The sequence below is a fragment of the Epinephelus lanceolatus genome, chromosome 9 (genome assembly GCF_041903045.1).
Source record: "Epinephelus lanceolatus isolate andai-2023 chromosome 9, ASM4190304v1, whole genome shotgun sequence".
NCBI lineage: Eukaryota > Metazoa > Chordata > Actinopteri > Perciformes > Serranidae > Epinephelus > Epinephelus lanceolatus.
In genome coordinates, this window is record NC_135742.1 from 1,993,240 (window position 1) to 2,009,196 (window position 15,957).

The 15,957-nt window shown below is 40.5% G+C and overlaps 2 protein-coding genes across 2 annotated transcripts in view; both read left to right on the forward strand.

Annotated features, from left to right (window-relative positions):
- LOC117252562 (uncharacterized) overlaps positions 1-15,957 on the forward strand; it is a 74,973-nt gene that overhangs the window by 1,263 nt on the left and 57,753 nt on the right. Inside the window, exons 2-3 of the mRNA XM_078171032.1 lie at positions 2,156-2,330; positions 6,076-6,129. Of these exons, the coding sequence (XP_078027158.1) occupies positions 2,291-2,330; positions 6,076-6,129 (94 nt within the window). The 5' untranslated portion in view covers positions 2,156-2,290. The remainder of the gene's footprint in view (positions 1-2,155; positions 2,331-6,075; positions 6,130-15,957) is intronic.
- Positions 6,324-15,897, forward strand: LOC144464315 (GTPase IMAP family member 8-like). Its single transcript, XM_078171038.1, has 3 exons — positions 6,324-6,963; positions 7,064-7,120; positions 10,785-15,897. Exons 1-3 carry the CDS (start codon positions 6,726-6,728, stop codon positions 13,430-13,432), a joined length of 2,943 nt encoding a protein of 980 aa, XP_078027164.1. The 5' UTR covers positions 6,324-6,725; the 3' UTR covers positions 13,433-15,897.

Below are 15,957 nucleotides of genomic sequence, written 5' to 3' on the forward strand. Positions count from 1 at the left end.
TGGGCATTAGTTGTTAGTTTTCCTTTTAAGAAACACATTGCACTACTTGGGAAAAGGCTGAAGCTGAAATTGGGTTTTTATTTTAGAAATAGAAACTGCTTCTCATTCTTGGCCAAAGAAAAAGACTGGTTTGTGATTGTTTGCGTATGTGGACTGAAGTCTGGGTAACATGTTTGCATTCTCCTTCCTTAATCATTGAATCATCAAAATCCGACACGTGGGCAGTGACTTGCGGCGTCAGCAACCATCGAACATAGGCATCCTTCACATCGGTGTGATGTGTGGCTGGTTGCTGTTATAGTTTAACTGTGCTAGGCGGTGTCAGGGGAAAATGCAGCAGAACAACAGTCCTAGTGGGGCAGGTGGGAGGGGTGGTGGATGGGTCCAACAAACACAGACTGTCATCCAAGAGAGTGGTGTTCAAAGCCAAATCCTGATGTTTTTTCTAAACCTAACCACTTGTTTTTGTTGCTTAAACCCCACCATGTGTTTGTTGTTGAAGGAAAATAAACGTCGATTTGCCGTGTTGTACCAGCAGTGTCCCAGAACGTCAACAACCAACACACTCAGAGTACCTTGCACATCGTATGTGGACGTGGAAAGTCCATGACCAAACATGGACATGTGATGAGGTCACAGTGACGATGTGTTGTCTTGACTGTGCTTGATTATGGGATGTATTATATATAAATGCACCCTCCCAGTCTTGTCTTTGCATGCTCGGATTAGCTGGCTCTCCTTACAATTTTTCAAAATTTTCATTGGCATTCTCTTGTTTATGAAGCTATTCTTGACCTACATCCAGCATATTTATGTGTGTACATTAAGCAAAAAATTGAAAATGGCTCTGCTCTCTTTTCTCAGAATTTTTTTATTGTCTGTATCGAGGGTTCGCACAGAGTTTGGCAAGTGAGCATTTGTGTATGCAGCTCCTCATCTGTGGAATCATCTGCAGAATCGTGTAGTTGCTGTTTTCTGCATGAAGATCAGCTCTGCACTCAGATTCCATTTAAATAGGCTATATGATGTTTGTTAAGGTTGCTTAGCAACCTCAAATGCAACCTACCACTGCACTTTTGAAAGCTGGCACAAAATAGGCACAAGAGTAGCTCTGAGCGCCCAACCTCGAGTTTTTCAAGCGGTTAAAGATGTGTACGGCCCCTAATTTCCAGGGCTGGTACCTGCGGTTATTCCACAGGCTAGTTAATAACATGTTGGGCAGGAAATCCAAAGTGTGGGATCATTTTGAGAAGGTGAAGGACGAACCCAAGGTGATATGTAAACTCATCTTCATTGGTCGACTACAAACATGACGTATCATCTGAAACATGGAAGTAGCTACATGCCCATTAGCCCACAGCGTCATTAACAGGCGGCTCGCTCAGTGTGTGACGTGCACTTGGAGATAAAATATAGGCCTATATTAATGAAGGTTCATTAGTACGGTTTGTATTTCTCTGTAATGTAGCACAGTGTTAACAATGTTACTGATACTATTCTTTCTCACACCTTCAACTCAAACCACCAAAATATATCATTTAATCATTACATTCATATCAGAAACATGCAGGAGACTAGTCCACTGATGGACCCTGATGAGGACTGTTGGTCCACTGATGGACCCTGATGAGGACTGTTGGTCCACTGATGGACCCTGATGAGGACTGTTGGTCCACTGATGGACCCTGATGAGGACTGTCGGTCCACTGATGGACCCTGATGAGGACTGATGGTCCACTAGGAAAATTATTAGTCAGGGGGCAGCCCTAAAAACTATACAACTATCATTCAATTAAAATGAGAGATAATCATCAAAGATAAAAACAGCTGTAAGTTGTAGGCTACATTAAAAAGATATGTTCTGAGTTGTTTGTCCATTAAATATTCAGTTTTTTGTTGAGATAAAGACTTGTGTGTGCATTGACTTAATTGTAACTATACTTTGTGGTGCTGGTATAAAAGTCTCACCTGACATTATAGTGCTGTGTAACTCAGCATCAAAAATAACCCACACACATTCGTGTACAAGTTTTTACATTTTACAAATTCATTTGACAAGACCAGTCATTTAAGTCTTTACAGTGCCCACAGTATATTTCTGGTCTCTCAGGTATTTCTTGTAATAAATGCAACATTCCTGTGTTTCCTTCTGCAGACTGATTTAAACAATCCTCTGATGTGTGTTGATGATCCAATCCTGCTGATCATGTGGACCAGTCACAGCTTGTAACTATGACCACAACAACTGAATGGAGATTCTCACTTCTAATTAATTAAAAAAAAAAAACCTATGGCAGATCAACAATTCAACATAACAGCATCAACTGCAGGTACGTACACCATGTTCACGTATTAAGAGAAAATAAACAACGCTACAAAAGCTGTCAAATGCTACAGGATGTCTTCTGAACATATGTTTTACTGTTTACTGATTTATTTAATTCACTAATTTATAAATGAATTTCAAAAGTTGTATTTTAATACTCTTCAATGGAGCTATTCAACTCTTCCGGTTTATTAAGTAAATTACTGTACTAATGTCCAAGTCAAAGGTCAGTGACAAAGCAAAAACCCTGACATGAATCACTTCCTGTCAACGTTACAGATCAGAAGCACAGAGAGTTGTTGACTAGAGATGATACGCCGTCTCATGGTGGTCACTTCCTGTCAAGGTTACAGATCAGAAGCACAGAGAGTTGTTGACTAGAGATGATACGCCGTCTCATGGTGGTCACTTCCTGTCAAGGTTACAGATCAGAAGCACAGAGAGTTGTTGACTAGAGATGATACGCCGTCTCATGGTGGTCACTTCCTGTCAACGTTACAGATCAGAAGCACAGAGAGTCGTTGACTAGAGATGATACGCTGTCTCATGGCGGTCACTTCCTGTCAACGTTACGGATCAGAAGCACAGAGAGTTGTTGACTAGAGATGATACGCCGTCTCATGGCGGTCACTTCCTGTCAACGTTACAGATCAGAAGCACAGAGAGTTGTTGACTAGAGATGATACGCCGTCTCATGGTGGTCACTTCCTGTCAACGTTACAGATCAGAAGCACAGAGAGTTGTTGACTAGAGATGATGCACCGTCTCATGGCGGTCACTTCCTGTCAACGTTACAGATCAGAAGCACAGAGAGTTGTTGACTAGAGATGATACGCCGTCTCATGGCGGTCACTTCCTGTCAACGTTACAGATCAGAAGTACAGAGAGTTGTTGACTAGAGATGATGCGCCGTCTCATGGCGGTCACTTCCTGTCAATGTTACAGATCAGAAGTACACCCTTTTTTCCAACAGTTTTTTGCAAAATGTTAACATGTTAGTAAGAAGTTGAATGTGCCTTTCATCTGTGCTGTCCATGTGCCTTTGAGCAAGGCACTGAACCTTCTACTCCTGCTACTGTTACCAGTAAAATAAAGTATTTGTACTGCACAGTTTCCAGTGTAAATGTCTGAAGCTTTTTGTAAATGTGAATCAGGACAAACGGGAGAGATGAAGCCTATGTGCATCATCATCCTGCAGTGTTTGGTACCAAGGTCTGCAACAGTGTTTGGGTGGGTGGGGCATGTCAGACACAAAATGCCTTAAGTTTTCGCCTTAAGTATAACACTTAAGGTTTCATTTCTCCTTAGCTGAGAGACTTTACAGTTGAACATAATCCCTTAAAAGGTTGCCTTTGTTAAGGAAAAACTCATTTAGCATAAATCCTGCTTTAGGTATAAGGCCAAGTCAAAGTTAAAACAAAAAAATACTTAAGTGAGCATTTTAAGGAAACCTTAAGGAGAAGACATAAGGGGTTTTTGTGCAACTGACTTTATTTTAAGGGAATCCTTAACTAGAACTTTAAAGAAAATCTTACCTGAAGGTGTTTTGGACAACCAACCCCAGGACCAAAGGTTTCCCAGCAGAACATTACGTTGTAATGAGATGATCAGTGTTACTAACTTCATCTGTCAGCGGTTTTGATGTTGTAGCTGATCAGTGTATGTCCTAACAGGGCAGTCAAACCCAGAGAAATTATGAGCAGCTAAATATGTATCTGAATTAAGAGTAATCACGCTGTAGCATTAAGTGAGATGTTTTATACTCCAGTACACTGATTTTATGCCAGAAGCTGTAAAGACAGCAAATGAAGGGCATTTAATAAAGCCCTGGAGTGCAGGAGTGCATGAACCTGGTCAAAGATTAACCATCTGTACGGGCTGCTCTGAGAAGTAGAGCGAACACGCCCACAATGAGGCAGGGATCACTTCATTGCTTAACACTACACAGGATCGTTGCACAAAAAAATCCAGGAGCCGAGTGCAGATCTGAGAGCAGACAATTCATAAGTGCACAAAGGGAGCTTGAGAGCGAGGGGAAGACTCAAGTTAGAGAGCAGGAATTCCATGAAAGCAGCAATATCTGAGTGAAAGCAAACAATCTGAGCAAAAGCAATTCAATTCAATTCAATTTTATTTATAAAGCCCAATATCACAAATCACAATTTGCCTGTCTGAGTTTTGGTTCCAGATCAGCTGACCAGAGTCAGTTCAATCAACGCTGAGAATGTTCACTCTGAGTTAAGCCTGTGAGCTGTAAAAAAAAAACAAAAAACATCATTAATGCAGCTCTGATATGACAATTCACCATGGCAACAGGTAAATGAAAGTCAGGGCCTCCATTTTGATCAAGTGGATGTAGAGATAATAATGCATGTATATGTGAACAGAGCAAATTTATCTTAAAAAAAATAAAACAAAGAGTCTGAGTCAAAGCGACGAAAAGTATCAGTAAATGAACATAATGAAGTTTTATTCAGTGTTGTCCATTAATTCATCATTAGCTGTAGCCTTCATTACATTTTGAATGTATTTGCTCAGCTTTAATCTGATGGGGACAAAACACAGGAGCCAATAACTGAAGATGGAAAATATAGTTAAAGATTTTATAGATCACAGACATAAAGACATGACTGTAAGCTCTCAATCAGATCCAGTAATAATGTGTTTGGTGATGAGCACTTGAAAAGGCGTGGAGTTTGAAATAGAGTAGAATTTAAATTTCAGACATCTATTAGAATCCTTGGCTCCACAGTCTTCAGTGGCTTTATTTCAGCTACTTTAACAAACATAGTAAATTTAAACACAGTCACTGAAATGCTGTGAAATCCTTTTTTGGATTTGGAATCCATAGCTAGCCTTGCTAGAGAGACTCTAGGTTAACCACTGTTACTTGAGTTCAGCAAAAGTCGTAAATTCAGAAAAAACACAAGGTCGTAGACGTATGACATTTTAGTTGATGAAACATTAAAGTGCTTTTTAATTCGATGTATAGGCTACACATATTTACAGCTGTAGAATGCAATAATCACTCTGGGCCCAAAATAATGACAAATAAAAATCTGAATGTTACAAAATAACACTTATTCATTTCCATATAATTTTATGTCCAAGCCACAGGGAGCCAGTGGAGAGGGTGTAAAGAGCAGCATGTGGCTCCAGAGTTGCAGGTTGCCTACCTTTGCTCTGGGTTGAGTCAATCTTGCTATGACGATAATGAAAACATACAGATACATACCTATCTATGGAAATAAAGGGGTAACTTGATTATGTGTGATATTTTAATGTGAGGGCATAAAGGAGGTAACTTCAATGGTGCTGAGTAACAAACTAATGTTCAACCAGGATTTTGATCTGGACATACAGTAATCCTCCGCTAATTAATGCTCTTTGATTCGCACTTCGATACAAACTGTATCAATGAAGAAATGACACTGTGTGTCTGTCTCTGTCAGGAAGGGGACAGACACACACTCAGGGTTTGTAGATGAAAGCCTGCCAGAGAGCAGGTTAAATTCACAGAGTCACAAGTCAAAAGTCATGTTTTCCCTCAGCTCAGGGTGAACAAACACAGTTTGCACTACACCTGCTCTCTGAGTCAGAGTTTTAAAAGACTGCACTGGACATTTGAATAATGACAGCGTTACTGTCTTAAGAAGGTCTACTATAAATGCATGTGTTATTAGAGATTACACAGATTAAGTGTGATTTACATGATTAAGTAAACAAATGCTGTGTCCTCACTATCACAGACGATCCGCATCCTCGGCAGCGCAGTAGCAGCTTTAAATGGCTGCCACCTAACAGTGAGTTTAACTGAATTATGTTATCCTGCTATTTTAGAGTATTTCAGTACATTACTTCATAGGTAAAATCGATCAGTAAATAAACCCCTGAAATTCAACACTGAATAAACTAAAAATGAATAAATGCTAGTCTGCATTTAATTGTTGTTGGATTTTTTTTTGCCTTTTCTGAATGTTTGTTTTCCACAGTGTGTGAGCTGAGGGTTGTTCTGCTGGGGAACAGCTGGTCTCAGAGGAGTTCAGTGGGGAACTTCATACTGGGAGAGACTAAGTTCAACACTGAAGAAGAACCAGACTGCTGTCTGACAGAAAGAAGACAGATAAAGGACAAAGAAATAGTTCTGATCAACACTCCAGATCTGCTGCATCCCAACATCTCTGAAAACAAACTGTCAGAACATGTAGAAAACTGTGTGAGACTCTCTGATCCTGGACCTCATGTGTTCCTGCTGGTTCTACAGCCTGAAGACTTCACTGAGAAACAAAAAGTGAAGCTGGATAGGATCCTTGGAAAGTTCAGTGATCGATCATTTGATCATGTGTTGGTTTTGATAACAACACCCAGAGAGGAGAGTTCAGGTGTAAAGAAAAAATACATGACACACCCTCCATTAAAAGACATGATCAGAATGTGTAGATACAGATACCTGAAGCAGAAGAACCTTGAACGTCCAGAGCTGTTAACACGATTGGGTCAAACTGCAAAGGAGAACAATGGAGAGCATGTGAGCTGTGATGTGTTTGAGGATGCAACACCTGCTCTACCAGGTGATCATCAAAGCCTGAAACAAAGAGGAACACAGATCTCTATCATGGATGCTGTAAAAGCTGCTGGTAAGTGCAGTAACATTTCTGCCAAGCCAAACTTTGTTCATACAGTCCTTGATTAAAATAGAACTTGAATCTGCAAATTAATGATGACATATTTTTACAGGGCTGCGTGTGGTTAAAAAGATCACTCCGCAACTTGCAGAGAAAACACAGACTCAATGTAAGTAAATTCATCTCAATGCAAATCATAATTTTGAAAATAGATTTTAGTGACATCTCTTCTCCAGCGTAATCCCAAACACAATTCCACACAATTACCACTGAAATTCAATGGAGCAAAATATACTGAACAAAATTTAAATGCAATACTTTTGTTTTTGCTTCCATTTCTTACAGGTTTAAGATCAGAGACTTTTTTATGCACTCAATAGATATATTTATCTCTATTTTTGGTCGCAAACCTGTTAAAATCCATGTTAGTGAGCAATTCTCCCTTTCCAAGATAGTCCATCCGCCTGACAGATGTGGCCTATCAAGATGCTGATTAAACAACATGATTACTATACAGCTGTGTATTGGGATGGTCACAGACACACTAGAATGTGCAGTTTGATAACACAACACAATGCCACAGATGGAGCGCGCCATTGGCGAGCTCAATGCTGGAATGTCCACCAGAGTTGTTACCTGTGAACTACAGTAAACGTTCGCTTCACTACCATAAGCCATCTCCAACATTGTTTCTATGAATTTGGCAGTACATCCATCCAGCCTCACAACCACAGAACACAGGTATCAACACTAGCTCAGGACCTCCACATTTATCATCTTCACTTGCAAGATTGTCTGAGAATAGCCACTTGGAACCAAGTGTTGTGACAAATGATTTACAAAACCAAAGCAACCTGGTCTCAGTTCGAAGTCTTTGAAAACCTGCGCTTAATCAGTGACTTATGGCGTCAGACACAGAAAAAAAAAAGTCGTCCTTTCAGATCAGCATAATACACGGCCAGCCTGGCAGCATTGGGGGGAAACGCGCTGGGACAACAACTTCAGTTCAAGCCATGGAAATTAGAGTAGGGCAGACGGAAAGGGTGGTGGATGGGTCCAACAAACACCAACTTTCATCTGTGAGGACGGTGTTCACTTCCTCTAAAATTGTAAAGCCAAACCCTGTTCTTTTCCCTAAACCACGTGTGTATTGGCTAAACGTAAATATGTGCATTTGTTGTTGAAGGAAAAAAGGTGTTGTACCGAGTGCATGTATTTTGAAGAGACTATGCAAACTGTACATTTACTGTGAAAACAGAAGTGTATTTTGAAAACAGACAATGCATGTAACAGGCTGAAGTTGAGACGGTGTTCTAGAACGTCTACAACCAACACACCCAGGGTACCTTGCATGTCATATGTCAACATGGAAAGTCCATGACCAAACGTTGACTGTGACGAAGTTCGAGTGAGTTGACCTAAGATATTTTGCACAAACTGTCAGAAACTGTGTCAGGAAAGCTCATGCTTGCTTGTCATCCTGGACCTGACCCAACAGTGCTTTATCAAAACTGACTTAGGTTTGCAACCATCAATGGCATGTGGTACTTTGGAGAGGTGTTCTCTTCACAGTTGAATTCAGGTATACACTGCACTGGGCAGATGTGTGGCGGAGTGTGGATGGGCAGGTTGCTAATGCCACTGTGTGATAGGGCTGTCAAAAAAAATCGAAGTTGAAATATATTCAAATATATATATTTTTTTTATAAGTTCAAACCTAAATTTGATAATTCGAATATCATTAATAATTAATTATTACTATTAATAATGTTGTATATCACGGTGAATTCCGTTCGGGCAGAGATGGCTTGCGCACAAGCCGGGCCAGAGAGAGACGCAGCGATGGAGGGAGAGGCGCCGACGGAGAAGCCCCGCTGCGCCAACACCACCCACTGCGCTGTCCGCGATGTGTGACCTGTTCGGGGAGACATACAGGGAGTGTTGCACCTGCTGCCTCCCTGCCTACCGTTTTTGAAGAAAAGATGAAACGTTACCAGAATGAGACACCACTACGAGCTGACCAGGATCCACTCATGTGGTGGAAAACTACAGGCGCACTGAAGTATCCAAACATTGCTCAAATAACGAGGCAGAACTTGATCATACCTGGCACTTCAGTGAGGTTGGATTGGGTGTTTTCATCCGAGTGTCACGTTCATATTGCGCCAGCAATAAGCATGTTACTTTTTGTGTTTTTTTTTTTTTTGTAAAAAAAATTTTTTTTAAATAAAATAAAATAAAATAATAATAAATTTGAATATTATTCGAACTCTACTAAATTAATTCGAAAATATTAGAACTCAATTTCATGGTGCTTTTGACAGCCCTACTGTGTGAACAGAGTGCCCTATGGTGGCGGTGGGGTTGTGGTTTGGGCTGGTATGAGCTATGGACAACGAACACAGGTGCATTTTATTGATGGAAAGTTAGAATGCACAGAGATACCGTGATAAGATCCTGAAACCCACTGTGATCTCACATTGCAGCATGATAATGCATGGCCCCACGTTGCAGCACGATAATGCACGGTCCCACATTGCAACATGATAATGCACAGTCCTATGTTGCAAAGATCTGTACACAATTCCTGAAAGATGATAACATCCCAGTTCTTGCATGACCTGCATCCTCACCAGACATGTCACCCACTGAGCATGTATAGGATGCTCTGGATCAGTGTGTCCAACACCTTGTTTAAATTCCTGCCAATACCCTGCAACTGCACACAGCCATTAAAGACGAATGGGCCAACATTCAACAGACCATTATCAACAACCTGATCAACTCAATGTGAAAGAGATGTTCCGTATTGCGTTGGGCAAATGGTGGTGTAAAAATTCTAGCAAATGACTGTTTTTCAAGATAAAACTGCACATTTTAGAGTGTCCTATTGAGACCATCAAAAGGCACACCTGAGAGATAATTATGCTGTTTGATCAACATCTTGACATGCCACACCTGTCAGGTAGATGGATTATCTTTGTTATATTATTTAATGTTTAAATTTTTTGTCCAATGTAGCTACTTCCCATTTGCAAAATACATTTTAGAGGAGATGTGATGCTGCCTTTTCTTAAAAATAATGTCCAAATGTTTATATTGCACATATATGCAATCATTTAAGGCTAACACAAACTGTACATTCCCATCCTCCACATTCACCACTCTGTGTGGACAGAGCAGTATCTCCTGTAATGGCACTGATCGCTGCTGTACAGTCGTTTTAACTTAATGTTTCTGACCACCATTATTTTTTCTAAAATGAAATTTCTAATAAAAACAGCTGTATATGAACAGAATTTGCAGGAGATTGAGTATTTTAAATACAAATTTAAAGACAGATTAAATGTGAATGACATGTGACTTATAATATTTTAACAAAATGTAGACACCATGAATTCAACCACAAAACTGACTCAGGATATAGGTGAGGAGATCACTTCATAGACTCTCCATTCCATACACCTTATACATACTGCACAGCACTGCAGATGGTCACTTTAAATGCCAATTGTCACTTTTTCTGAAAATAGTAATTGCTGATGTATGATGTGTGAGTGTCATACTAGACTTTTAGTTTGTGATTTATTGCTGGATAGTTAGGGTTTTATTGTATTTCACTGATGTCCATTTTATGGTATTAGTTTTCATTAATTCAGTGTTGGAACGTCCCCCCGCAAGCACTGTTTCGTTTTACCTGCATTACTGTTGTAGTTTTTTTGAGATGACAGTTAAAGCCTGATTTGATTTGATGTGAGCAAAGTATTGTGATTTCAGCTTTATAATGAGTTTTTATCTTTCTATCTTTTTTTTTTTTTTTTTTTTTTTTACAGCATCTGCACTTAGGACTGTGCTGCTGGGAAAAAGTGAAGACAAACAGACAAGACTTGGGAACTTTATCATCAGGGAACAAAGTTTTCATCATCAAAGACTTTCCCCAACCAGGCAGTGTGTGGCCACCTGTGGAGAGTGGAGAGGAAAACCATTAACAGTAGTGAAAACTCCAAACATCTTCAGTTTGTCTGAGGAGGCCGTGAGAAGAGAGGTGATGAACTGTTTGACTCTTTGTCCTCCTGGACCAAATGTTCTGCTGCTGTTAGTGAAGCCGTCTGAGTTCACTGAGGAGAACAGACAAACACTGAAGTTCATCCTGAATCTGTTTGGTCAAGATGCTTTTAAATACTCGATGGTCATCATGACACATGAGGAGAGGAGTGAAATGAGTGTCACTGTTAATGAACTCCTGAGAGACTGTGGAGGAAGATACTACAGTATGTCTGAAGACAACCACAGATCACTGATGGAGAGGATTGAAGAAACGGCTAATAAAAACATCAGAGCAGCTTTAAACCTGGTCCTGTGTGGGAGGAGAGGAGCAGGGAAGACTTCAGCAGCCAAGGCCATTTTAGGTCACACAGAGCTTCATTCAGTCTCCAGCTCATCAGAGTGTGTTAAACATCAGGGAGAGGTGTGTGGACGTTGGGTTTCCCTGGTGGAGCTGCCTGCCTTGTATGGAAAACCTCAGGAGGCAGTGATGGAGGAATCATTCAGGTGTATCTCCCTCTGTGATCCTGAGGGCGTCCATGCCTTCATCCTGGTCCTACCTGTGCGTCCCCTCACTGATAAAGACAAGAAAGAGTTAGAGACCATCAGGAACACATTCAGCTCTCGAGTTAATGACTTCACCTTGATCCTGTTCACTGTGGAGTCAGATCCTACAGCTCCAGCTGTTGTTAACTTTATGAAGGAGAACAGAGACATCCAGGAGCTCTGTCAGAGCTGTGGAGGAAGATATGTTGTTCTCAACATTAAGGACCAGCAGCAGATCCCAGAGCTGTTGGATGCTGTGGAAAAGATGAGAGTTGGAGGTTCCAGATGCTTCACAGTAAAGATGTTCACCAAGGCTCAGCTGGATAATGTTTCAAGACTTAAAGCTGAACTGCGGGATCTAATACAGAAAAAGGAGATGGGAACTGATGACATCAGTCAGAGCAGAGAGTGTCTCAGGATGGTGCTGATTGGGAAGACTGGCAGTGGGAAGAGTGCAACTGGAAACACCATTTTGGACAAAGAACATTTTCTTTCTACTCCCAGCTCAAAGTCTGTCACTAAGTTTTGTAAGAAAGCAACAGGAGAGATTGATGGACGACCTGTCGCTGTGGTCGACACTCCTGGCCTGTTTGATACGACTCTGTCCAATGACGATGTTCAACAGGAGCTTTTAAAATGCATCAGCATGTTGTCTCCTGGACCTCACGTGTTCTTACTAGTGCTGCAGATCGGCCGCTTTACACAAGAGGAGAAAGACTCTGTGGAACTGATCAAGAAATATTTTGGCAAGAATTCAGGAGATTTCATCATCATCATCTTCACCAGAGGAGATGATCTGAAAAATAAAACAATTGAGAGTTACATTGAAGACTGTGATGACTTTTTGAAAAAGCTGATAAATGACTGTGGAGGAAGATACCAGGTCTTCAATAACAACAATCAGACAGACCGCACACAAGTCAGAGAGCTGCTGAAGAAGTCAAACAGAATGCTGATGGAAAATGGCTGCAACTGCTACACCTCAGAGATGTTCAAAGAGGCGGAAGAAGCCATACAGAAGGAAGTGGAGAGAATCCTGAAGGAGAAGGAAGAAGAGATGAAGAAACAGAGAGAGGAGCTTCAGAGAAAACATGAGGAGGAAATGGAGGCAGTGAAGAAAAGAATGGAACAACAGAGAGCAGACACTGAAAAGGAGAGACAACTGAGAGATAAACAACTTAAAGAAATGGAGGAAAACATCAACAAGGAGCGTGAGGAGAGAAAGAAAGAACAGGAAATGAGGGAAGACGAGGACAGGGAGAGGAAGGCGCAGGAAGACATTCAACGACAGGACTGGGAACAAAAACTCGACAGAGAGTTGGAGCAAAGTAAAGAAGAGATGAGAAAGCAAAAAGAGAACTGGGAGAAGCAAAGACAAGAATGGTGGGATAGACAATATCAGCACAATGAACAGAGACGACAAGAGGAGCAAACAAAACTTAAAAGGCTCCAGGAAGAATACGAGCAGGAAAGAGAAAAAGATGAGAAGAAAAGAAGAGAAGAAGATCGAATCAGAAGAGAACAAGAGGAGAAGGAGAGAAAAGAATTAGAGGAAAACTATAAGAAAAAACTGGAGGAAATGAAGAGGAAGTATGAAGAGGAGGCCAGAAAACAAGCTGAAGAGTTCAATGAGTTCAGACAGAAATACACAAAGGACTTTACAGCACTGGTAGAGAAGCACATGGAGGAAATACAGGAACTGAAGAAAAGGCATGAGCGACAGATGTGGGAGAATGAAGAGAGCCATGACAGAGAGTACAGTCTGTTACAAAACCTCTCAAGTCACAAAGAAAAAGCTCTGAAAGAAGAAACAGAAACCTTGAAGAAAAAGCATGAGCAAGAAATGTACGAACTAAAACAGAAATACCAAAGCAAATGTATCATCCTCTGAGTGAGGTTTGATTACCACCTGGGCAAAGAGCAAAGTGGGGCAAAGTGGGGCAAAGTGGGCAACTGCCTGGAGCCCCGGACTCTCTGAATCTAAGATCCACTGTACAACAGTTTAATTTGTTTGGTAATCTGCAGCACATAAGAACCCAGAGGTGCCTTCAGGTGGCTTTAACATATACTGAAGCTGCTGTCAGACAGCGATCGAGTGTACCTTTTACCTGGTGTATCAGTAATATCAGTATTTAGTCAATTACTGCCACTACTTCATCGTACCTAAGGCCCCGCCTACAAGTATAGAGATACCATTTGGCCTCTTGTCCAAACACAAACAGAATTTTAGGTCACTAAAATTAAGATTTTTTAGAAATGCTTTTTGAGGTGCAGATTTTTAAAAACTCCGCTGTTTATCTGTGTAGATGTGTAAAACTGAGTGTTTAGGAAAGGAGGACACCATCTCCTCAATTTGTACATATCAACTGTTGCTTTGTGTAACTAGCATTCAATGGCAGACTATTGATTTGTTTATGTTTTGTCAGCACTGTTTGGTCTAATGACTTCTTTACACTTAAACTTAGTACTGCTCCACCACTTCATGGATGAATGGAGCAGTCTACCCTGCTGGCTTTAGATCCAGCCTGGTTGAAGCAGCTGATTGTGGAACGCTGACGATTGTTGTCGATGAGGAGTGGAAGAAATATTTTCACACAACAAGAGCATCACTCGTAGTTTTAAATGAGTTCCTTGGTACTTAAATTGAAGGGGAAGTAAGGGTGATGAGATCTCCAGTTGTGGTTTTGAAATAGGTAACATCAGCCTGTGCACCTTAATATCTTCACAACAACAGTAGAATGCAGAAGATGGCTGACACTGATGAGCGCTTGGTGTCATTTTTGTGTTGTAGTGTGTACGGAGATATTTTGTGAAATCAAGGTTGTGTGGACAGAACAGAGGAGGAGAAAAATTATCCATTTTTAGAAATCATTGTAAATGTGTAGCCAGCGCCTAAATGTCAACCTTTGTGTTTTTTTTAAATATGTCTTAATATACTTAGAGAATAAAGTCAGCCTGTTATTCTGTCACATGAGGGCAGCTTGTCAATGTCAGCAAATTTTTTCTTGAAGTGTTGTGTTTCCTGTTCGATGAGCTACAGCCTGATTTGAGCTCTTCAGTGCAGTGTGAACTTTCATCGGACATAATAACCTTTCCTCTTTCATTCATTCATCCTCTTGAGGGGCACGGGGGGGGGGGGGACATCGGGCGAGAGGCAGGGTACACACTGGACAGGTCGCCAGACTATCACAGGGCTGACACATAGAGACAAACAACCATTCACGCTCACATTCACACCTACGGACTATTTAGAGTTACCAATTAACCTAGTCCCCAATCTGCATGTCTTTGGACTGTGGGAGGAAGCCGGAGTGCCCGGAGAGAACCCACGCTGACACGGGGAGAACATGCAAACTCCGCACAGAAGGGCTCCCACGCCCGGGATCAAACCGGCAACCCTCTTGCTGTGAGGCGAGAGTGCTAACCACCGTGCCGCCCACCTTTCCTCTTATTTGTAAAATTCTTTAACTATCATCATTTGTTAAATTGATCATTATTTCAAATAATTTTCCTTGCATTGTGTTCATTATTGTGCTGCATTATTATAGTTATGCAATGTAACACGCACGCACGCACGCACGCACACACACACACACACACACTAAAAAAAAACAACTGAATTACTGAACTACAAAGCTACAGCATGTGTAACCTACAACCTTCCAGAATAAATACTTTGAAAGGAACGCCTGACTCTCGTCGTCTGACTGACACCTCACAGAAACAAACACAGTCACACAGCTGAGATCAAAGTTCATTCTTGATATTTAAAACAACATCTGACAAACGCACATGATCTTCATCAGCAGATTAAATTTAACCCAGTCATGTAAATTTCACTAAAAGATAAGACAACCACCCACTGACTATACATATTGTGCATTTATCATGATGAAGGTATTATGGAATTATGTATTCTATTCTGACAACAATTATACGAGTTAAATATTTAGAAACCTACATAGATATATATATGCAAGAAAATAATGAAAGACCAAGATTTAAATGAACATATTGCAGCATTTAAAATTTACTTCAAATGTATGTATTATCAGTGGGCTGCTCACATGAGGGGATATGACCTGCTGGATGGAAAACTTTAAGACAATGTTTATTGTTTATAGAGAAAGCAAGCTTACATTAAATATAACATTTGTAAAAAAGACTTTGCTCCAACATTAACTAATAAATTGTAGAACTTAGAATAAAATACCAACAGCTATTCATTCTTAGACAACAGAAAAGATCATTGGTGAATTTGTTCCACAAACTTTTTAACAATAATAATAATATAATAATAATTTGAGTGTTTCTGCACAATTGTATTTAACCTAATTGCTAGATGTTTAACCCTCCAGGCCGTCAATATATTTTCAGTTTAGGACAAAATGGTTTGAATGTAACTTTTTAGCGTAA